Source organism: Vipera berus, assembly GCF_964194415.1.
Source record: "Vipera berus genome assembly, chromosome: 3".
Classification (NCBI taxonomy): Eukaryota; Metazoa; Chordata; class Lepidosauria; order Squamata; family Viperidae; genus Vipera; species Vipera berus.
The window spans coordinates 2674132-2698761 of record NC_138204.1 but is presented as its reverse complement, the minus strand read 5'-3'; the positions used below and the strand labels follow the sequence as shown (position 1 = coordinate 2698761).

Below are 24630 nucleotides of genomic sequence, written 5' to 3'. Positions count from 1 at the left end.
AAGACTTTGCCAGAAAAAGGGAGGGCAGAGAACTGAATGCCCATAAGGAACATTTGGACCTTCCGATGCCCAGGGGCATCATGTAGCCTTCCCCCCCCCCCCCCCCGGAGAACGTCCAGCGGTGAGCCAGCTCTGTGCGGCAGCAGCCAAAAAAGCGAACGCAATCCTTGATTGCATAAATGGAGGCACAGAATCAAAATCACACGAACTATTACTGGACCATTCAGCTATCTGAGATGGTCTAGGTCAGGGGTGTCAAACTCAATTTCATTGAGGGCCGCATCAGCATTGCGGTTGCCCTCAAGGGGCTGGGTGGGTATGGCCTGGGTGGGCGTGGCCTACTGGGTGGGCGTGGCTAGAGTGCGTATGGCCTACTGGGTGGGCGTGGCCAGCTCTACCTCATTGGCATCAAGGGTGCCTATGGGGGCCTGGGCAGGAGTGGGAGAGATCTGAGGGTCTCTGGCAGAAGGAGGGTCTCTGGGCCAGGGCCAAGGGAGTGGGGGTCGTTCCCTCACTGTTTCCAGGATGGTTTCGTGGGCCGCATGAAACCACTTCGCGGGCCGGATCCGGTCCCCCTGGGCCTTGTGTTTGACATGTCTGGTTTAGGTTCTGCTTGAGCAGAGCGTTGGATTAGAAGACCTCCAAGGTCCGTTCCAGCTTTTATTCTATATTCAATTCTATTTTGATTTTGATTCTATTTCTATTCTGCTTGTTTTGGCTCTATCCTATCCTATCCTATTCTATTCCTTATTCCTTAGACTCTAGAAAGAGTAGAGAGAAGAGCAAAAAAGATGATTAGGGGGCTGGAGGCTAAAACATATAGGGAACGGTTGCTGGAATTGGGGATGTCTAGTTTAACGAAGAGAAGGGCGAGGGGTGACAGGATAGCAGTCTTCCAATCTCTCAGGGGCTGCCCCAAAGAAGAGGCAGTCAAGCTATTCTCCAAAGCGCCTGAAAGCAGGACAAGAAGCAACAGATGGAAACTAGTCAAGGAGAGAAGCAACCTGGAACTAAGGAGAAACGTCCTGAACAATTAACCAGTGGAACAACCAGCCTCCAGAGGTGGTGAATGCTCCAACACTGGAGGTTTTTAAGAAGAGACTGGACAGCCATTTGTCTGAAATGGTATAAGGTTTCCTGCCTGAGCAGGGGGTTGGACTAGATGACCTCCAAGGTCCCTTCCAACTTCATTATTATTATTATTATTATTATTATTATTATTATTATTATTATTATTATTATTATCATTATCATTATCATTATCATCATCATCATTATTATTGTTGTTATTCTATTCTATTCCTTATTCTATTCTATTCTGCTCTATCCTATCGTTCTATCCTACCCTTCTATTCCATTCCATTCCATTCTATTCCATTCTATTCTAGTTTGCCGTTTTGGAAAGCCTTAGTAAGGCCACACCTGGAGCCCTGCATCCAGTTTTGGTCACCACCTTACCAAAAAGATATGGCGATTTTGGGAAAAGTGAGAGAAGAGCAAGTAAAGGCCTAAAACGTATGAAGAATGGCCGCAGGATTTGACTAGTCTAGGGAAAAGAAGGACCGGAGGGCACATGATACAGCCGTCTTCCAGTATTGGCCGGACTGCCACAAGGAATGTGCGTGGGGTGGGGGGGGTGTCAACCTATTCTGCAAAGCACCTGAAGGATGGAAGCTAACCAAGGAGAGAAGCAACCTAGAACTAACGCAAAACGTCCTGACAGTGAGATCATTTAACCAGTGGAACAGAAGTTGTGGGCGCTCCATCCCCGGAGGTTTTTAAGAAGAGGAGAGCCGCTTGTCTGAATTGGTATAGGTTCTGCTGCTGGAGCAGGGGGCTGGACTAGAAGACCTCCGAGGTCCCTTCCAGCTGTGTTCTAAATTCTAAACGTGACCTCCATTTTCCTTTGCAGGCCTTGACACGGGCCATGGCTGTGCCCGCCGAGGAAGGGATTATTCCAATGTCCGAGGACACTTATTCTTACGATGTCCCCGATATCACCCTCAACTTCAAGGATATGAATGACGTCCAGAAAATTGACATTGACGCCTGGTTTGGTGAGTAGCCGGTCCACGGCCAGGAGGGGGACCTGCTGGAGGAGGGCCAAACTAACGGCTGGTCTCGTTTCTGATCCTGATAGGTGGGAAAGGCAGGCAGCTTTAGGAGTGATGCTCCACAGTGTTTCTTTGTTTATATCCCACCTTTATTATTTTTACAATTAAGGCAGTGGACATATCCCACACACCTCTTTTGTATACCACCACCACCCTGCGAGGTGGGCTGGGCTGTGAGAGCTGGGTTTCATGCCTAAGTGGAAGTAGAACTCACTATCTGGGTTTTAACATTATTTTAACTAACCTACTACATTGGGCACAATCATTTAACTTTAAATCTTGTATCCTGTATTCTTATTTTTATTGCCCTGTACACCGCCCTGAGTCCTTCGGGAGAAGGGCGGTATATAAATCAAATAAATAAATAATATCTCCTAGTGATTGGCCTAAAGTCCCCTAGCTGGATTTCCTGCTTAAGGCAGGACTAGAACTCCCTGTCACCCAGTGAGTGGCCAACTGGGCTTCATACCTAAGCGGAACTAGAAATCACTGTCTCCTGGTGATTGGCCTAAAGTCCCCTAGCTGGATTTCCTGCATAAGGCAGGACTAGAACTCCCTATCGTCCAGTGAGTGGCCAGCTGGGTTTCATGCCTAAGCGGAACTAGAACTCACTGTCTCCTGGTGATTGTCCTAAAGTTCCCTAACTGGATTTCCTGCTTAAGGCAGGACTAGAACTCCCTATCGTCCAGTGAGTGGCCAGCTGGGTTTCATGCCTAAGGGAAACTAGAAATCACTGTCTCCTGGTGATTGTCCTAAAGTTCCCTGACTGGATTTCCTGCTTAAGGCAGGACTAGAACTCACCGTCTCCCAGTGAGTGGCCAACTGGGCTTCATGCCTAAGGGGAACTAGAATTCACTGACTCCTGGTGATTGGCCTAACGTCCCCTAGCTGGCTTTCCTGCTTAACGCGGGACTAGAACTCGCTGTCCCCTGGTGATTGGCCTAAACTCCCCTAGCTGGATTTCCTGCTTAAGGCGGGACTAGAACTCACCATCTCCCAGTGAGTGGCCAGCTGGGCTTCATGCCTAAGGGGAACTAGAAGTCACTGTCTCCTGGTGATTGGCCTAAAGTCCCCTAGCTGGATGTCCTGCTTAAAGCGGGACTAGAACTCCCTGTCACCCAGTGAGTCGCCAGCTGGGCTTCATGCCTAAGCGGAACTAGAACTCACTGTCTCCTGGTGATTGGCCTAAAGTCCCCTAGCTGGCTTTATTGCTTAAGGTGGGACTAGAACTCCCTGTCACCCAGTGAGTGGCCAGCTGCGCTTCATGCCTAAGCCGAACTAGAACTCACTGTCTCCTGGTGATTGGCCTAAAGTCCCCTAGCTGGATGTCCTGCTTAAAGCGGGACTAGAACTCCCTGTCACCCAGTGAGTCGCCAGCTGGGCTTCATGCCTAAGCGGAACTAGAACTCACTGTCTCCTGGTGATTGGCCTAAAGTCCCCTAGCTGGCTTTACTGCTTAAGGTGGGACTAGAACTCCCTGTCACCCAGTGAGTGGCCAGCTGCGCTTCATGCCTAAGCCGAACTAGAACTCACTGTCTCCTGGTGATTGGCCTAAAGTCCCCTAGCTGGATTTCCTGCTTAAGGCGAGACTAGAACTCTCTGTCACCCAGTCAGTGGCCAGCTGGGCTTCATGCCTAAGGGGAACTAGAACTCACTGTCTCCTGGTGATTGGCCTAAAGTCCCCTAGCTGGATGTCCTGCTTAAAGTGGGACTAGAACTCCCTGTCGCCCAGTGAGTCGCCAGCTGGGCTTCATGCCTAAGTGGAAGTAGAACTCACTGTCTCCTGGTGATTAGCCTAAAGTCCCCTAGCTGGCTTTCCTGCTTAAGGCGGGACTAGAACTCGCTGTCACCCAGTGAGTGGCCAGCTGGGCTTCATGCCTAAGGGGAACTAGAAGTCACTGTCTCCTGGTGATTGGCCTAAAGTCCCCTAGTTGGATTTCCTGCTTAAGGCGGGACTAGAACTCTCTGTCACCCAGTGAGTGGCCAGCTGGGCTTCATGCCTAACGGGAACTAGAACTCTCTGTCTCCTGGTGATTGGCCTAAAGTCCCCTAACTGGATTTCCTGCTTAAGGCGGGACTAGAATTCACTGTCTCCTGGTGACTAGCCTAAAGTCCCCTAGCTGGATTTCCTGCTTAAGACAGGACTAGAACTCCCTGTTGCCCATTGAGTGGCCAGCTGGGCTTCATGCCTAAGCGGAACTAGAACTCTCTGTCTCCTGGTGATTGGCCCAAACTCCCATGTCTGGCTTTCCTGCTTAAGGCGGGACTAGAACTCCCTGTCGCCCATTGAGTGGCCAGCTGGGCTTCATGCCTAAGCGGAACTAGAACTCACTATCTCCTGGTGATTGGCCTAAAATCCCATAGCTGGCTTTCCTGCTTAAGGCGGGACTAGAACTCCCTGTCGCCCAGTGAGTGGCCAGCTGGGCTTCATGCCTAAGCGGAACTAGAACTCCCTGTCTCCTGGTGACTGGCCTAAAGTCCCCTTAGCTGGCTTTCCTGCTTAAAGGCGGGACCAGATCTCCCCGCCGCCTGGTGATTGGCCCAGAGTCACCCAGCTGGCGTTTGTGCTTCTGGTGGGACTGGAACTCCCCGTCTCCCAGTTTGTGGTTTGATGCCTTAATCGCTCGACCAAGCCGGCTCTTTAGAAAGGGCTCATAACTATTTTTGCAGTTGGCCGATCTGCCGCCCTGATGACCCCCTGCACAGAGACGGGTCCGCCGGGCATCCGGCCCAAAGCCTTGTCATTCAAGTCTAACCTTCCCTGGGCGGCGGTCTCACCCATGGTGAAAACAGGTGAGCTGCTTCCTTTTGAGACCTAATTGCCTTCCGTCACGTCGCCGGGCGGAAAGAGGTCCGTGTGCCGGTCCCACCTCGTCTTGAGCCCTGGGACCTTTCGCTGAAGCCCACCAACCTCCTTGTGGACTCTCCAGGCCCTTCCTGGGGAGCTGAGACGGCCTCCGTTTAACTCGGGCATGGCAAACTGTGGGGGGCCCAGCCTCTGGTGTGTGTGTGTTTCTGTGTGTGTGTGTGTGTCTCGGACCTGAAAATGCAGGGTCCCTCACGTGGAGAGTTCAGACGAGCTTTTATCTTGTCCCCTCCGGAGACGACCCCCCCGCCCAAGAGGACGTCTAGAACGCTGTTATCTCCTGTTCAGTGTTGAGCAGAGGAGGAGACTCCCGGAAGGGCGACGGCCTTCCGTGCCGGGTCTAATTCCATTCTTCTCCAGGAGGGTTACAGTCCTGTTGAGGACCTGGCTTGGTTCCATAGCTTTGGCTAGATCTCTTTGCCTGAGCAATATCCTCGCTGTCTCCTTCCCTTTAGATGAGAAGGAAAATAAAAACCAAGACGAAACGGAAGCGTCAAACAAGGTCCCGGCCAATGTGGTTCGTTCGATGGCGGAATGGCTGCAAGCGGCAACACCGGACGCGCCCGCTCCAGGAAGGGCCCCAGCAAGGTAAGACTGGTACTTGGATGCCATCCTGGATGGAGTCTCTTCTCTTCCCCCCCCCCGACCCCTTTCTGGAAAGGGATGTTCATTCCGCTTTGCGGGGGAATCCAGAACTGCCTAGAAGAAGAGTTGGAAGGGACCTTTGGAGGTCTTCTAGCCCAACCCCTGCTCGAGCGGAAGACTCACACCCATTCCGGAGAAATGGCTGTCCAAGTCTCTTCTTAAAAGCCTACCGGTGATGGAGCAGCCACAACTTCTGGAGGCAGGTTGTTCCACCGGTTAATTGTTGTCACTGTCAGGAAATTCCGCCTTAGTTCCAGGTTGCTTCTCTCCTTGATGAGTTTCCATCCCTTTTTTTTTCCTCGTCTTGCCTTCAGGTGCTTTGCAGAATAGGTTGACCCCTCCCCCCCTTTTTTTTTGTGGCAGCCCCTCAAATATTGGAAAACTGCTGTCATTTCACCCTTCGTCCTTCTCTACATTAAACTAGGCTAGGGGTCTTCAAACGTGGCCCTTTTAGGACTTGTGGACTTCAACTCCCAGAATTCCTCAGCCAGGCACGCGTGCCTGGCTGAGGAATTCTGGGAATTGAAGTCCACAAGTCCTAAAAGGGCCAAGTTTGAAGACCCCTTAAACTAGGCACACCCAATATCACGCAAGTGTTCTTTGTGTGTTTTGAAATCACAAGAGCCCTTTAAAAAAGTAACTTATAACCTATGGCTATTTTGCACACTTATGACCATTATGGCATCTCCATGGTCTGGGGATTTACATCCCCACGCTTGGCAACTGATTCATATTTATGACAGGTTGCGGGGTCCCGGGATCACGTGATTTCCCCCTTTGGTGACCTGCTGACAAGCAAAGTCGATGGGGGGGGGTGGGGAGAAACCAAATTCAGTTAATAACTCTTCTTACTGGCTTAATCAGAACAGAGCTTGGAAGGGACCTTGGAGGTTTTCTAGTCCAGCCCTCTGCTCAAGCAGGAGAACCCTTTCAGACAGGTGGCTGTCCAGTCTCTTCTTGAAAACCTCCAGAGATGAAGCACCCACAACTTAACAACGGTGGCAAGAAAGATGACAAAATGGAGCAAAAGTCCGTTAGCAACTTTGTTTGCCCAACAACAGAAATTTCAGGAATAATAATAACAATAACAATAACAAGAAGAAGAAGAAGAAGAAGAAGAAGAAGAAGAAGAAGAAGAAGAAGAAGAAGAAGAAGAAGAAGAAGAAGAAGAAGAAGAAGAAGAAGAAGAAGAAGAAGAAGAAGAAGAAGAAGAAGAAGAAGAAGTTGAAAGGGACCTTGGAGGTCATCTAGTCCAACCCCCTGCTCAGGCAGGAAACCCTATACCATTTCAGGCAAATGGCCCTCCAGTCTCTTCTTAAAAGCCTCCAGTGTTGGAACATTCGCCGCTTCTGAAATAGTTCCACTGGTTAATTGTTCTAACTGTCAGGAAGTTTCTCCTTAGTTCTGGTTGTAAGTTGAGGACCACCTGTACTGTCAGTATGGAAAGAATGACAAATCCTGTTTGTCCGCCATAATCTCCTCTGAGGGGCCTGACATTGTCCAGCTTTTATTCCTGGAAAGGCTAAACTGTCTTTTCCCTTGCAAGAACGCCTGGTGGGAATCGAAGGGTCTCCACAGCTTGGCATAGCTGAAATCAGTGGTGGGATTCAAATACCTGAACAACCGGTTCTCTGCGTGGATGCACTTCCTGTGAGCCGTGCTGCGGCTGGGAGGCCTCCCCGGCTCACAACAGAGTTCTGGAAGTGCCGTGGATGCACTTCCTGTGGGCCATGCTGGGCCTGGGAGGCGTCTGCTGCTCAGAACAGAGTTCTGGAAGTGCCATGGATGCATTTCCTGTGGCCGTGCTGGGGCTGGGAGGCTTCCCCGGCTCAGAATGGACGTCCGGAAGTGGCGTGGACGCACTTCCAGTGTTCTGTTCTGAGCCTTGCGAAAAAGGGCTAGGCGCTAGGGCATCAGCCGGTTCATCGAAGTCAATCAAATATTAGCTACCAGTTCTACCAAACCGGTGCGAGCTGGCAGAATCCCACCACTGGCCAAAATGCAACATCCAACCTCTCCCCCACCCCCACCCCTTCGTCTCCCTTTTGCTCAAGCACTCTCTTACTTCCCATCTTTAGGGCGGCCAAGCGGCTTTCGGCCCGGCGAAAAAGCGCCCAGCGTCGACTGATGGCCAAAAGCCACGCCGAGAAGGTTGCCACCGCCTTGGCCAGCAAACAAGAGCCTCCTCCAGTGAAGAAGCAGAAAATGTAGGTCTGTGGGATAGCAGGAGCTCTTAGACTTAAGTACCGCCCCCCCCCCACTGGGCTTGACAGCCCTCTCTAGGCAGTTGACAATGATGGCGTCACTTGCATCTTCCCACCCCCACCCTCCCCAAAAAAACCCCAATCTGGGTCCTCGTTTTATTGACCTTGGAAGGATGGGAGGCTGACTCAATCTTGAGCCGGTCAGGATTGAACTCCTGGCGGTAGAATGCAGAGTTAGCCTGCAATACTGTGTTCTAACAACTGTGCCACCCGGAATAGGATAGGATAGGATAGGACAGGACAGGACAGGACAGGACAGGTTGTAGAATAGAATAGAATATAGAATATAGAATATAGAATGGAACGGAATGGAATATAGAATATAGAATAGAATGTAGAATAGAATAGATTGTAGAATAGAATAGAATAGAATATAGAATAGAATAGATTGTAGAATAGAATAGAATATAGAATAGGATGGAATATAGAATATAGAATAGTATAGATTGTAGAATAAAATAGATTGTAGAATAAAATAGAATAGAATATAGAATAGATTGTAGAATAGAATAGACTGTAGAATAGAATGGAATACAGAATATAGAATAGATTATAGAATAGAATAGATTGTAGAATAGAATAGATTGTAGAATAAAATAGATTGTAGAATAACATAGAATAGAATATAGAGTAGAATAGATTGTAGAATAGAATGGAATATAGAATGTAGAATAGAATAGATTGTAGAATACAACAATATAGAGTAGAGTAGAATAGAATGGAATATAGAATATAGAATAGAATAGTATAGATTGTAGAATAAAATAGACTGTAGAATAAAATAGAAGAGAATATAGAATAGATTAGATTGTAGAATAGAATAGAATAGATTGTAGAATAAAATAGATTGTAGAATAAAATAGAATAGAAATAGAAATAACAGATTGTAGAATACAATTTGAACCTTGTGGGGAGAACACATGCAAATAAGAATTCTGTAAACAGGATCCATGACACTGCTTTCCAGCCCTCTCTGAGCGGTTTACAGAGTCAGCCTGTTGGCTGCCCCCCCACCCCCCAAAAAAAACCCCAAAACAAAACAATCTGGCTCCTCATTTTACCGACCTCGGAAAGAGGGACGGCCGAGTCAACCTAGAGCCGGCCAGGATCAAACTCCAGGCCGCGGGCAAAGTCAGCCCGCAATATCGCCTCCTGACCACTGCGCCACCACGGCTCCTGCGGTGCTGCTGAGCAATTGGACCGGCTTTCCCTCCTCCTCGGGATGGTGGCCTTTCGTGTCAAATCTGGGTCGAACCCACCGGGGCACCCCGACCCCCCGCTTGATACGAAGGTGGGTTGTGCCAAGGCAGAAGGGCCGGGGAGAACATGAGTACAGCATCGGCGGGGGGGGGCCCTCAAACGCCAGGGGTTTCCACGGAGCGTCAGCAACAACCCAACCAGTCGACCCGCAACTCTTCTAAGTGGCTACTCCAGGCAGCCCTCGACTTAAGGACCTCTCGTTAAGCAACCGTTTGTGCCGGGAAAAAGGGACTTTAGGGCCGGTCCCGGCACTTTTAACCGCCGCGGCATTGCCACGCTCGGGCGGTCCAAGTTGGGACGCTTGGCAATCCAGGTGGATTTGTCCCGGGATCGCCCTGGGCAACTTTCCCAGCCGCCTTCCGGACCAGGATAGTCCAGGTAGAGGAAGCCGGATTTGCTAAACGGCCGTCTGAATTTACTTAGCGGCCGCCGGGATTCTCTCTTAACGTAAAAATTGAGCACGGCTCCTTTAATGACCGGCCTGCTTAGCCACGGAGATTTGGGCGCCCAATTGCCGTCCTAAGCGGAGGATGCTGGATTGCTCTGTCCGATAGAGCAGGGTTCGCCAACCGTGGCGGCTTTGTGACTTGTGGACTCCAACTCCCAGAATTCCAGGGCTGGCTGAGGAATTCTGGGAGTTGGAGTCCACAAGTCACAAAGCCGCCACGGTTGGCGAACCCTGCGATAGAATTCGGCTTCTGATGAAGGAGAATATTAGTAGCTCATGGTTGAAACATGGTCTCCGGGCCTAGCTGTTCTCTTGCAAACCTTTCCTGACCCAGCTAAGTAACATCATCACTCTTAGAAGGTGGGTTGGGGGTGGGCTTTTGGAGGGGAGGAAGAGGAGGAGACGGTTGAGGAAGAAGAAGAGGCCGCCGGGGTCTCTGTGCTCTCTCAGCTTGGGTGTTTTCTCGCCGACGTTTCATGACCCCCCAACTGGAGAGCATCATCAGTGCTGCAAGAAAGGGGCAATTGAGGGGAGGACTGTGGGGTCCTTGTGTTCTTTGAGCTTGCTTGTTTTCTTGCAAATGTTTCATGACCCAACCGGGGGGTCGTCATCAGTGCCGGAAGGGAGTGGGGTTTGGGGAAAGCAGGAGGAGGAGTTCGGGGTCCTTGGTGCGCTCTTGAGGGTTTTTTTTTTTTGCCTTCTTGCTGACATTTCTTGACCCCACTAGGGAACATCATCAGTGCTAGAAGGAGGGTGGGGGGGTTGCAGAGTGGAGGAGGGAGGGAAGAGGTGGTGGAGAGGGGGGGGAAAGGGAGGAAAAAGGGGAGGATCGTCATGTCCTTGGCGCTGTCTGAGCTGGGACCTTTTCTCGCAGACCTTTCACGACCTAACTAGGTAACGTCATCAGCGCTAGGAGGGAGAAGGGTTTTGCGGTGCTGGAGGAGAAGAACTGCGGGGCCCTTGGGGCTCTCTGAGCTTGGATGTTTCCTCGCGGACGTTTCCCCATCCAGCTAGGGAAGGTCATCCGTGCTAGGCTTTTCCCCGAGGGATTGCGCCCCTGTCGAAACAACGGGCGGACAACGTCCGTGCAAACCGGGGCCGGGCCGTAGTTCAAAGGGTGAGCCATTGTCCTATTATTCCCTCTCCGTCCAGTTCAGCCAGGCGTGCCAAGACGTCTAGGCCCCACGAAGTGTCCCACACAGTGAGGTAAGGCTGATGTTGAGCATCGCTGTCGGTGTTCGGGTTTCCACACGCGCACAAAACGGGCTCGCCGGAAGCGTCTTTGTCGTTAAAAGAGGACCACGGTGGGGTGTCCGAGGCCTGTTCTTGACCACGTCTTCTCTCCTTGCTCTCCTCCTTCTCTGCGCACCCTCCACCCTTCTCCTCCCCAAACCAGGTCTGACAATCGGGGAAACCTGACTGAAATTGACATGAACACAAACCTCTCGCCCGGAAAAGCACAAGTCCCCGTCACACCCGGTCCGCCCAAGTAGGTGGCTTTTCTTTGTGGGGTTTTTTTTTCTTTCTTTGCCTCCCCAGGATCTGGGTGGTTGTGTGCACGCACACTTGGGCACGTAACTCCCGGGAGGTTGCTTGTCATTAAAAACCCAAGCTTTGTCATCTGCCGGGAAGGCAGGAAGAAGACGACGAGAGAGATCGATAAGTGTCTAAAATCGGCCAGAAAAACTATTACCGCTGGTCCCCGGCTTGCAACCGTCCATTTAGCGGCCGTTCAAAGTTACGACGACACTGGGGGGGGGGGGAAAGCGACTTAGGACCAGTTTTCACACGTCTTGTTGTAGCCTCTCCGAGGTCACCTGATCAAAATTCAGACTTGACAATGGGCTCAGATTTACGACGGTTGCAGTGTCCCGGGATCTCCTTTTGCGACATTCCGACCGGCAAAATAGATGGGGATTTTGCCAGGTTCACTTAACAGCAGTTTGAGTACTTCAACAACTGCAGTGATTGACTTAACAACGGTGGCGAGAAAAATCGTAAAATGCAGGGGGAACTCACTTAACAAATGTTTCACTTAGCAACCAGAGGTTTTGGCGCTCAATTGTGGCCGTAAGTCGAGGATTGCCTGTATTTATTTCTGATGCCGTGCAGGACACCCAAAAGCAGATTTCCCTCCATCTGGTGACTTCTCAGTGCGTTGAACAAGAGTCCTTGACTTACAACCGTTTGTTTATTGACCATTGGAAAGTTACGACGGCATTGGAAAAAGTGACTTGAGACAGGTTTTCACCTTTACGACCATCACAGTATTCCCCACAGTACCATGTGATCAAAATCCAGGCACTTCGCGACCGGCTCATATTTATGATGGTCACAGCGTCCTGGGTGGGGGGCACATGATCCCCTTTTGTGATATTCTGGCCAGCAAAATCAATAACTTAACATTTGGAATGGTTGCCTTAACTTTTTGGTGGCAAGGAAGGTCGTAAAATGGGGACGAGCTCACTTAGGGACCCTGTTGCTTAACAACGGGAACCTTCAGCATCATTGTGGTCGTACGTCAAGGAAGTACGAATTGCTAGCCTGCCTGACCAGCAGTTAGCAATGCTGGCAGCTGGAGGTTCAAAAATGTTCTGGAAAACCCACGGTTGAAATAGACTCTGACCCCACAGCCTAGTGGCCTCAAAGTCCTTGAATTTTTGGAAAGGAGTTTTATTTAGAACTGCTCCACTTCGCCGTCGGCACGTCGTATCCTGGGGAACTCTGAATGTCGGATGCTACAGAAAATCCCCTCTCGTGTTTTTAAGGTATAAACCAGGGGCCTTCAAACTTGGCCCTTTGATGACTTGGGGACTTCAACTCCCAGAATTCCTCAGCCAGGCACGCGTTGAAGTCCACAAGTCATCAAAGGGCCAAGTTTGAAGGCCCCTGGTCTAGATCAGGGTTTCCCATCCTTGGCAACGTTAAGGCTTGTGGACTTCAATTCCCAGAATTCCTCAGCCTGCCCGGAGAATTCCGGGTGTTGGAGGTCCACAAAGTCTTCCAAGTTGCAAGATTGGACAGCCCTGGTTTATCAGGAAGGGAGATCTTCGCACAAGGTCCGCAGGGCTGTCCTCCCATGCTCAAGAGCCCTCTTTCTGATACTAGGAATTGGTGGAGTGGGGGGGGAACCCTGTAGCAGGAAACTATCCAGCTTTCCGAGAGCTTAACCCAGGGGTCTTCACACTTGGCCCGTTTTATAACTTGTGGACTTCAACTCCCAGAATTACTCAGCTGGCGTGCCTGACCGAGGAGTTCTGGGAGTTGAAGTCCACAAGTCATAAAAGGCCCATGTTTGAAGGCCCCTAGCATAAAGGTATCAAGCAAGTGTAGTTTTTGAGGAAAGCTCTCCAGGCTTTAGCGAGATGGATATGAAGAACATCTGAAGTCACCTTGATGATCTATTGCAGGTTCTCCAAATTTGGCAACTTGAAGACTTGTGGACTTCAGCTCCTATAATTCATGGTTGCCTGGCTGGCTGGGGAATTCTGGGAGTTGAAGTCCGCAAGTCAACAAGTTGCCAAGTCTTTAAGTTGAAGACCACGTTTGGAGACCCCTGAGCGATATCCAAATGTTCCTCAGCCTCAGCAACTTTAAGATGGGTTATATTTATATGTTATTTATGTGCAAGGGTGTAGGTTTATACACATGTCGTATAGAGCATGTTTAAATGTGTGTTAGGTATGTGTACACTTTTGAGAGCAAGAAACGAAACTTCCATTTTTAATGTGTGCCATTGTGCCCACAGGAAAAAAATATGACAATAATAGTTATCTATCTAAATCTCAACTCCCAAATTCCCCAGCCAGCAGGCTTTAAGATGGGTGGAGTTCAATTCCCAGAATCCCCCCACCCAGTACCCTTTACGTTGGGTAGACCTTGCTTCCCAGAATTCCCCAGCCAGCAGGCTTTAAGATGGGTGGAGTTCAATTCCCAGAATCCCCCCACCCAGTACCCTTTACATTGGGTAGACTTTGCTTCCCAGAATTCCCCAGCTAGCAGGCTTTAAGATGGGTGGAGTTCAGTTCCCAGAATCCCCCCACCTAGTACCCTTTACGTTGGGTAGACTTTGCTTCCCAGAATTCCCCAGCCAGCAGGCTTTAAGACGGGTGGAGTTCAGTTCCCAGAATTCCCCAGCCAGCTGTAGATAGAGCAGGAAGACATCCCTCGGGATGATCCTCCGTTACAGGAGGGGGTTCCTGAAATATACGCTGGCTCTCTGCAGCCGATTCCTTCCTTTAACGGCCCCGTTGTGTTGTCACCTGCAGGGCGAGAGGGCCCTCTATGAAAGGGAAGTCCACGGAGATGCTGGAGTTGGAGAAGATGCAGAAGTTACAGCAGGAGGTGGCCGAGCTGCGGAGGAAGAACGAGGAGTCTCTCAAAGTGGCCATCGCTGGACCAGGTGGGACCTCAGTGGGGGTGGGAGACCGTTTCTTGTAGACATTTCATTCCATTCTGGTGTGAACAAGAACTTCTAGCACAGGGGTAGGCAACCTCGGCTCTTCTATGACTCATGGGGGAAGTATGGCCCCTTCATGGCTTGTGGACTTCAACTCCCAGAATTCCTCAGCCAGCATGGCGAACTATGGCCCCTTCATTGCTTTTGGACTTCAACTCCCAGAATTCCTGAGCCAGCATGGGGGAATTATGGCCTCCCTCGTGGCTTGTGGACTTCAATTCCCAGAATTCCTCAGCCAGAATGGGGGAACTATGGCCCAAAACTTCCAGAATTCCTGAGCCAGCATGGGGGAATTATGGCCCCCTCATGACTGGTGGACTTCAACTCCCAGAATTCCTGAGCCAGAATGGCTCAGCTTGCAAACCTCTCCCTTTCCCCTCAGCATGGCTGGCTCAGGAATTCTGGGAGTTGAAGTCCACGAGTCATAAAAGAGCCAAGGTGGCCTACCCCTTTTCTAGCCCATCAGATTATTTGTAGCTCACTTGAACTGCGGCCTGGCTGAATTCTCCGATCTCTTTCTCCCGGCCAGGGCAACCAGTGAAGACGACCAGCCATATTACCAAGCCGATGGATTTCCACTTCTGCACCGACGAGCGGATCAAGCAGCACGGCGAAGGCCAGACAGCCGTGGAGTACAAGGAGCTGGATTTCACAGCCGCCCTAAGGAAACACCCAGCTTCTCCCGTGAGACCCTTTTGGCTGGGGATAATAATTAAATGATGATGATGATGATGATGATGATGATGGAGGAGACCTGGGAGTTCATCTAGTCCAACCCTGTTCTGTCCCAGCCTACATGAGTCCTGGTTATGCTCCCAAGGAGAACCCCCTCTTCTAAGAAACGGGCAGGAACCGCAGGAAAAACCACCCCCTTTTATTCTCACAGACCTGAGTCAATGTCCAAGGCAAACAAACTCAGTCCGCAGAAACTCCATCCTCCACACGAACGGCAGCCTTCAGCAACCAGCACCTCCCACATCTTCCCTTTTATAATGCAGCCCAGGTGTGGCTTCCTAATGCCTTCTCCTTTGCCTTTGGAGCCGCCCCATTGCATCCCTCTGTCCTACTCGCTTCTCTTGCCGACGCTTTCGTGCATCCTGAATATCTCCCAGCTGTGCTTCATCGCTGCCCAACTCAGACTCCCAGCACAGCCGTGTCACAGCCTGAGCGCGAGTAGAGGGGCCGGGCTCCTCGTCCGACTGTAAGACTCGGAGCTCCTCAGAGCCTTTCTCTGGCTCTGATGTCACTCCAGCCCCCCCCTCCTCCTCCTCCTCTGATTCCTCAGACTCGGCTGCCGGATCCACTGGCTGGCCAGGAATCACACACAAACCCCCTGCTCAGGCAGGAAAGCCCTATCCCGTTTCAGACAATGGTATGGGTTGAAGTGCTACTTGAGAACAGCTGCGAAGTGCCAAGGCGGGGGGAGGATGAAGGGTAGGGGAGTGTTGGGGTGGAAAAACAGGACAAGGCAAAGAGGAATTATTTTGATGTTGAAACGAGAAAATTTGGTTACTAGATTTAAGACGTTTGGAAATTAACGGAAAATAAGAATGTTATACTGTATTATCAATTAGTTGATGTGAGATGGTGAGAAATACAATATATTCAAAGAGAGGAGATGTGTGTTCTGAATATTAGAGCTCGTGATGAATTGTGACAATGGGAACTTGGGTTACTTCAAACTGGGAAATTATAAATATTAAATGTCAAAGTTAAATATTAACGGGAAATTAAAAATTGGGGAAACCTAATTAGGACATTGATTGTCTTATCAAGACTGAAGGTTAAACTAATAAGGATATGCATAAGCCCCAAATTATCGATCAATCTAAGGATGCCATTTTTATTTCATCGATTGAATAAGAATTGTAGTAGTTGAAACACGAGACAGTGAACATTAAGGGGGAAAAGGGAGGGGAAATTTAATGTAGCAGCTGGAGACTTATTTTTAATTTTTAATTTTTAAATTTTATTAGATTTATATACCTCCCTTTCCCGAAGGACTCAGGGCGGTTTACAGGGTATTTTAAAATCACACCAATACAAAATACAAAAGTTAAAAAAACAATTAAAAAGATTAAATTATCCCTGAAAATAAAAACCCCAGTTAAAAATTCTCAGCCTGGGCCGGAGAGCTCAAAGAGTCAAGTCTTCAGGTCCCGGCGGAATGAACGCAGGTCAGGGGCAGTCCTGAGCTCCATGGGCAGCTGGTTCCAGAGGGCAGGCGCGCCCACTGAGAAGGCCCTCCCCCTGGGTGTTACCCGCCGGCAATCTTTAACCGGCGGCACCCTGAGAAGACCCTCCAAGTGGGAGTGCACAAGACGAAGGGAACTTGATGCTGGCAGCAGGTGTTCCCTCAAATATCCCGGACCCTCGCCATTTAGGGCTTTATAGGTCATCACCAGCACCTTGAATCTAAACTAAAGATACCCGTATGTCATCGTATTATCGATTGAAATGGTATAGGGTTTCCTGCCCGAGCAGCGGGTTGGACTAGATGACCTCCAAGGTCCCTTCCAACTACGACTACTACTACAATTTCTAATTATTATTATTATTATTATTTATTATTATTATTATTATTATTATTATTATTATTATTAACCCAGCCGCCACGTTGCTTTTTAAATACTTAAATGGAAAACTAGAAAACCAATAAAACATTTTTTTTTAAAAAAGAAAGAAATCCCATATCACTGTCTTTCCCCCCCCCCCTTTTTTTTAACAGTCCCGGTTGTCCAAAGGACCCACAATCCCGAAGCCGTTTAACCTCTCCTGCGGGAACAAGCGGAAATTGGACGAGATCCCCGCCGAATACATCCCGCTGGCCCAACAGGTGGAAAACTTTCAGAAACGCACTCCTCAGCGCTACCATCTCTGGAGCCGGAAGGAGGAAGAAGGTGAGATCTCCTTTCTGGCAGCCTCTTGTCGCAGGCTGTTACGTGAGTCCAGCCCATGGTGGCTTGCTCCGTCAATCAGGGTCAGGTCATGGGGACTCTGAACAATTCGGGAAGCGTCGACTCTGAACGTTGAACCCGTGCCTGGCTCTAGCTTCCTTCCCCAGTTGCAATGGGGAACAGGAAGATTAACGCCAGGTTCTCCGAAGCTGGCAACTTTTAAGACTTGTGGACTTCAACGCCCAGAATTCATGGCTGGCTGAGGAATTCTGGGGGTTGAAGTCCACAGGTCTTCAAGTTGCCAGGTTTGGGGAGGCCTGTCCTAGACCAGAGTTTGTCAGAATCTGCAGTATCCTCGGTTGCCTCCAGGAATCCTTGAAGTCTTACTGAAGATAGCATGGGAAGGGAGCTTGGAGGTCATCCAGTCCAACCCCCTGCTCAAGCAGGAGACCCTAGACCAGGGGCAGGCAACCTTGGCTCTTTTACGACTCGTGGACTTCGACTCCCAGAATTCCTGAGCCAGCCATGCTGAGGGCAAAAGGAGAGGTTTCCAAGCTGAGCCATGCTGGCTGAGGAATTCTGGGAGTTGAAGTCCACGAGTCATGAAGGGGCCATAGTTCCCGCATGCTGGCTGAGGAATTCTGGGAGTTGAAGTCCACGAGTCATGAAGGGGCCATAGTTCCCCCATGCTGGCTCAGAAATTATGGGAGTTGAAGTCCACCAGTCATGAAGGGGCCATAGTTCCCGCATGCTGGCTCAGGAATTCTGGGAGTTGAAGTCCACGAGTCATGAAGGGGCCATAGTTCCCCCATGCTGGCTGAGGAATTCTGGGAGTTGAAGTCCACGAGTCATGAAGGGGCCATAGTTTCCCCATGCTGGCTCAGGAATTCTGGGAGTTGAAATCCACCAGTCATAAAAAGAGCCAAGGTTGCCTACCCCTGCCCTAGACCGCTCGTCTCCAAACCTGGCAACTTATAAGACTTGTGGACTTCAGCTCCCAGAATTCATGGCTGGCCAGCAGAGGAATTTTGGGAGTTGAAGTCCACAAGTTGCCAGGTTTGGAGAGTCCAGCTTAAAAGAAAGCACTAAAGTGCCCGCTGCTCTCTTCACATTGTGGAGAGGGGTGTGTTGCCCTCCCAAAGGCCAGCTATGAATTGTGGGGAAGCAGTTTCGCCTTAGTTGAGATGATATAAAAGTGTGCTTGAAACAAATCCACACAGGGTGAGGGGCAGGCCGTCCTCCACCTATGACCAATTGAGACCACAATGTTGGTTGTAAATCATGATGGTGGTAGACCTGGTCACTATATTACTGAACCTGATTTTACAAAGTTTTTTTTAGTGATTCTTAAGTGAACCTATTGCCCATTTGGTCTGGTGGTTAAGGCTCCAAGCTAGAAAGTGGGAGACTGTGAGTTCTAGTTCCACCTTAGGCATGAAAGCCGACTGGGTGACTTTGGACCAATGACCAAGAGACGGTGAATTCTAGTCCTGCCTTAAGCATGAAAGCCGGCTGGGTGATTTTCAACCAATCACCAGGAAATTGGGAGTTCTAGTTCTGCCTTACTCATGAAAAGTCAACTGGGCGACTTTGGGCCAATCCCCAGGAGATGGTGAGTTCTAGTCCTGCCTTAAGCATGAAAGCCGGCTGGGTGATTTTCAACCAATCACCAGGAGATTGGGAGTTCTAGTTCTGCCTTACTCATGAAAAGTCAACTGGGCGACTTTGGGCCAATCCCCAGGAGATGGTGAGTTCTAGTCCTGCCTTAAGCATGAAAGCCGGCTGGGTGATTTTCAACCAATCACCAGGAGATTGGGAGTTCTAGTTCTGCCTTACTCATGAAAAGTCAACTGGGCGACTTTGGGCCAATCCCCAGGAGATGGTGAGTTCTAGTCCTGCCTTAAGCATGAAAGCCGGCTGGGTGATTTTCAACCAATCACCAGGAGATTGGGAGTTCTAGTTCTGCCTTACTCATGAAAAGTCAACTGGGCGACTTTGGGCCAATCCCCAGGAGATGGTGAATTCTAGTCCTGCCTTAAGCACGAAAGCCGGCTGGGTGATTTTCAACCAATCACCAGGAGATTGGGAGTTCTAGTTCTGCCTTACTCATGAAAAGTCAACTGGGCGACTTTGGGCCAATCCCCAGGAGATGGTGAATTCTAGTCCTGCCTTAAGCACGAAAGCCGGCTGGGTGATTTTCAACCAATCACCAGGAAATTGGGAGTTCTAGTTCTGCCTTACTCATGAAAAGTCAACTGGGTGACTTTGGGCCAATGACCAGGTGAAGGTAAAGCTGGCAGTCGAGTGGGGTTTGCTTTTTTTAAAAAAAATCCTTCACTTATGTCTAATTTCTTAAATTCACATTTGGGACTCAATTCCCCCCCCCCTTTTTTGTGGACTGAATCGAAGGAATACATGAATAAATAAACTGGAATCCATTTCCTCCTCCGCTGTGTATGTGTCAAACTTGCAACGCTTAGCCTCCCCCCTTGGCCTTTTCCATTCTGATTGGCAGCCTCTGCTTTTCCCTCTCGGCTTTTCTTTGGCACAGGTCCAAGCAGGCCTTTAAAATCCCGACTGACCCACCCCAAAACTCCCCGTCTGGAAACCAAAAGCCGGTCGAGACCCGTCACCTGCAAGAGCGCGGCGGAGCTGGAAAACGAGGAAATCTCCAAGCTCCAGCAGTGAGTTTTCATTTATGTATGTACGTATGTATTGAATTGTTTGGCTGCCTAACTCCGGTGGACTCTGGGTCTTGAGCAGAACATTCAGTCAGAATACGGCTGAAAGGGACCTTGGAGGTCTTCTAGTCCAACCCCCTGCTCAGGCAGGAAACCCTATACCAGGCGTAGGCAACCTCGGCTCTTTTATGACTCGTGGACTTCCACTCCCTCCTCCTCCTCCTCCTGCACTGAGGATGCTTCCTAACTTGATCTTAATACGTCTGCAAAAAAAACACCAACAACCTTACAGTCCTTTCCTCTTCTTCCTCCTCAAACTTTCCCCTGTCCTAGCATTGATTATGTTCCCTAGCTGGGCCAGGAGACGTCTGCAAGAAAACCACCAAGCTCAGAGAGCACCAGGGACCCCACAGTCCTTCTCCTCCTCCTCCTCCTCCTCCTCCTCCTCCCCACATACCCCCCTCCCTTCTAGCACTGATGACATTCCCTAGTTGGGTCATGAAATGCCAGCAAGAAAATAACCAATGCTCAGAGAGCATCAAGGACCCTACAGTCCTTTCCCTCTCCTTCCTCTTCTTCCTCCTCAAACTTCCCTCTCTTCTAGCCCTGATGATGTTCCCTAGTTGGGTCATGAGACGTCTGGAAGAAAACCACCCAGCTCAGAGAGCACCAAGGACCCCACAGTCCTCCTCCTCCTCCTCCCCCCACCCCACTCCCTTCTAGCACTGATGACGTTCCCTAGTTGGGTCATGAAATGCCAGCAAGAAAATAACCAATGCTCAGAGAGCATCAAGGACCCTACAGTCCTTCCCCTCGCCTTCCTCTTCCTCTTCCTCCTCAAACCTTCCTCCCTTCTAGCATGATTCTGGGAGTTGAAGTCCACGAGTCATAAAAGAGCCAAGGTTGCCTACCCCTGCCCTATACCATTTCAGACAAATGGCTGTCCAGGCTCTTCTGAAAAGCCTCTGTTGATGGAGCACCCACGACGTCTGGAGGCAGGTGGTTCCACTGGTTAATTGTTCTGTCAGGAAGTTTCTCCTTAGTTCCAGGTTGCTTCTCTCCTTGACTAGTTTCCATCCGTTGCTTCTTCTCCTGCCTTCAGACGCTTTGGAGAAGAGCTTGACTCCCTCTACTTTGTGGCAGCCCCTGAGATACTGGAAGACCGCTATCCTGTCCCTCTTAACTCCTTCTTTTCCCTAGATTAGAACTAACCAAACCCAATTCCTGCAACCGTTCTTCGTATGTTTTAGCCTGCAGGCCTTTAACCATCTTGATTGCTCTTCTTTGCACTTTTTCCCCAAAGCCTCAGCATCTTTTTGGTGATGTGGTGACCAAAATTGGCTGCAGTATTCCAGGTGTGGTCCTACTAGGGTTTTATAAAGCGGTACTAATACTTTGCGTGGATTTGATTCTACGCCGCTGTTTATGCAACCCAGGATTGCGTGAGCTTTTTTGGCTGCTGCTGCACACAGCCGGCTCACATTTAATAATGTTGTTGTTCTTAGCTGCGAAGTCATGTCCAACCCATCACGACCCCATGGACAACGTTCCTCCAGGCCACAGGTCTGCAACCCGCAGCTCCGGAGCCGCATGCGGCTCTTTCAGCCGTCTCCTGCGGCTCCCAGTCCTCTGCCATGTGCAGTCCAAAAAAAAAAAGTGGGACTAAAAAAGTTCAATCAATTCAAATATGCAGGGTAGGTGCATATCTCGCCTTGGCTCCACTCTTCAGTCAAACCCTGTTCTGCGCATGCGCGCATGTACGCACATGCGCACGCATTTTTTGCAGCTCCCAGTTTTTCCTTTTGTGAGGGAACCGGTTCCGAGTGGCTCTTTCACTGTTTCAGGTTGCTGACCCTTGCTCCAGGCCTTCCTGTCCTCTACCATCTTCTGGAGTCTACTGGATTTTTTAATAATAATAATAATAATAATAATAATAATAATAATAATAATAATAATAATAATAATAATAAGAAGAAGAAGAAGAAGAAGAAGAAGAAGAAGAAGAAGAAGAAGAAGAAGAAGAAGAAGAAGTAGTTGGAAGGGACCATGGAGGTCATCTAGTCCAACCCCCTGCTTAGGCAGGAAACCCTGTACCATTTCAGGCAAATGGCTGTCCAGTCTCTTCTTAAAACCCTCCAGTGTTGGAGCATTCACCACTTCTGGAGGCAGGTTGATCCACTGGTTAATTGTTCTAACTGTCAGGAAGTTTCTCTTTAGTTCTAGGTTGCTTCTCTCCTTGGTGAGTTTCCATCCGTTGCTTCTTGTCCTGCCTTCAGGTGCTTTGGAGAAGAGCTTGACTCCCTCTTCTTTGGGGCAGCCCCTGAGATACTGGAAGACCGCTATCCTGTCCCCCCTCGCCCTTCTCTTCATTAAACTAGACATGCCCAATTCCAGCAGCCGTTCTTTGTATGTTTTAGCCTCCAGTCCCCTGATCATCTTTGTTGCTCTTCTCTTTGCTCTTTCTAGAGTCTCAACATCTTTTTTCACATCGTGGTGACCAAAGCTGTCATCAGCCATTCAGTCATGTCGAACCCTCAGCTGCTGTATGGGTCAGGAGTCTCCCTGCCCCTCTTGTCTCGCACCGCCTCTTTTAGATCCACCATGGTCATCCCGGTGTCATCCCCCAGCCAGTGTGGGGGTATTGGGGAGGCCCCTTCTGCTTTTTTGGCCGATCGCTCCCAGCGTGATTTTGAATTGGGCTTCTGACTCCCATCCCTGGATGGGTTCCTATGTGGGGGGGGGGGGAAGTGTGGTGCTTACCGCAAATTAGCAACCGTTTGTTCTACAGAAGATCATGGGAATGGAAGCAGCCCAGTGGGATGTAACCAAAGTGGTTAGCGTTAGGTGTCTTGCTCGGCTGTGGCTTGGGGGGGGGCACTTTTTTCAGTGCCATGGTAACTTCGAATAGTTACTAAGCGAACTGGTGTAAGTCGAGGACGACCTGTACCTCATCACTTTTTTCCTTTTTTTTTTTTGGTCATCAAGTTTTTGACGCTGGTGGTACTCGGATGTTGCCATCTCCTAAAAGTGGTACAATGGGTTGAAAAGGTTGAAAAGCCCTGCTCTAACACACAAGTTAAGGGGGAAATTGGCGGCAACTCCATATATTGTCAGTGCAAGAACATCCAACATTAGCAGCGTTGACACGGAGGCTTTGGATACAATTTCCTCTCGGCTAATGGGCTGGATCCCCCTCTTCAGTCCCCAGAAACAAAGACCACACACACACACAAACCGAGGGCCTTCCCGTTGTCCTGGAGGACCTGACCGTCTGCTCCCACCACCCTCCCAACAGGTACAGGTTCAAGGCTCAGGAACTCAACCACCGCATCCTGGAGGGCGGCCCCCTCCTGCCCAAGAAGCCGGCGGTGAAAGACCTGACCAAGCCGATCGGCTTCAACCTGGAAATCGAGAAGCGGATCCAGGAACGGGAGACCAAGAAGGTCCAGGAAGAAGAGGAGCCCTTCGCGTTCCATTCCAAGCCCTGCCCGACCAAGATCTTGCAAGACGTGGTGGTAATTGGTGGCCGGGTTGCCCATCTTCTTAAAAAAAAAAAAAGGGTGGGTGGGTGGGAGGGGCGGAGAGTCAGCCGGCTTCAGACTTGGACGCTGTGAGAAACGTACGGTCTTCCGTTGCGTGACGGCTGGCAAGTTACAGGGGCCCTGAAAAATGTGACTTTTAAGGTCCGTTGAGGTCACATCCCCCAAGAAAGAATTCGGGAAGGATGGGAATCGGAGCCTTGCTCTCCCGGAATCATTCTGGGTCCCAAACCTGTAATTCAGATCATCTCCCAGAGAAGGGCTGATAGAAGCTGTTATTGTGCGCTAGCTAGGTTTAATCAATGTCCTGTGTTTGTCATCCAGCCTCAGTGCTTTAACGTAGCCATTTGTAGAATTCTGTAGTAGAAGACTGAGCAACATCACGGAGAAAACACCTTAAAGTAAAGATTTTAAGCTGAGTGAGAGAACCCAGGATAGATGCTATTCAGTCTAAACCAGGGGTAGGCAACCTTGGCTCTTTTATGACTCATGGACTTCAGTTCCTGGCTCAGGAATTCTGGGAGTTGAAGTCCATGAGTCATAAAAGAGCCAAGGTGGCCTACCCCTGGTCTAAACAGTCCCCAAGGACGGTGGCAGGAAAGGTCACAGACGGCACGCGATCCCCTTTTCTGGCGATGTTCTGATGAGCAAAGTCAATGGGCGAACCAGGTGCGCTTAACAAGCGTGCGACCGGCTTAATGTCAGCGGTGATTCGTTTAACAGCCCTGGCAAGAAAGGTCGTAAAGTGGAGCAAAATTCACTTTACAGACGCCTCCCTTAGCAACTGAAATTTTGGTCTCTGCTGTGGCTGTCAGCCAAGGACTACCCGAAATGCTTTTTGTTAGACCCTTCCGCATGTCATTGACGTCTTTGTTGTATTTGATGGAATAGGATAGAACAGAAAATATGGAATGGAATGGAATGGAATGGAATAGAATAGAATAGAATAGAATAGAATAGAATAGAATAGAATAGAATAGAATAGAATAGAATAAGAAATAAGAATAGAATAGAATAGAATAGAATAGAATAGAATAGAATAGAATAGAATAAAAATAACAGATTGTAGAATGGAATGGAGCAGAATAGAATAGAATAGACACAAGAATAGAATAGAATAGAATAGAATGGAATAGCGTGGAAGAGAAGAATGGAATGAATGAATGAGTGAACCTTTATTGTCAAAGTACAACCACGTATACAGTGAGATTGGCTGAGCCTCCCTTCGTGCCCCCACCCCCACCACAACTCACAGTGACAACAAACCCAGCATCTTGTTACACCGTGTGAGCTAATTGCACAACACACCGGCCTCGCAAGTCAATCATGGAATAGCACAGAATAAAATATATGGAATAAAATAGAAATAGAGTAGAATAGAATATATGAAATAGAATAGAATAGAATATGGAATGGAATGGAATAGAATAGAATAATAGAATAGAATAGAATATATG

The 24630-nt window shown here is 49.4% G+C and overlaps 1 protein-coding gene across 1 annotated transcript in view; it reads left to right on the top strand.

Annotated features, from left to right (window-relative positions):
- The first annotated feature begins 1934 nt into the window (after positions 1 to 1934).
- The window catches only part of TPX2 (TPX2 microtubule nucleation factor), a 36208-nt gene continuing 13512 nt past the window's right edge, over positions 1935 to 24630 (top strand). Inside the window, exons 1-11 of the mRNA XM_081323553.1 lie at positions 1935 to 2057; positions 4785 to 4907; positions 5436 to 5568; positions 7704 to 7832; positions 10750 to 10803; positions 10994 to 11086; positions 13866 to 13999; positions 14586 to 14740; positions 16785 to 16956; positions 19505 to 19637; positions 22930 to 23149. Of these exons, the coding sequence (XP_081179679.1) occupies positions 1961 to 2057; positions 4785 to 4907; positions 5436 to 5568; positions 7704 to 7832; positions 10750 to 10803; positions 10994 to 11086; positions 13866 to 13999; positions 14586 to 14740; positions 16785 to 16956; positions 19505 to 19637; positions 22930 to 23149 (1443 nt within the window). The 5' untranslated portion in view covers positions 1935 to 1960. The remainder of the gene's footprint in view (positions 2058 to 4784; positions 4908 to 5435; positions 5569 to 7703; positions 7833 to 10749; positions 10804 to 10993; positions 11087 to 13865; positions 14000 to 14585; positions 14741 to 16784; positions 16957 to 19504; positions 19638 to 22929; positions 23150 to 24630) is intronic.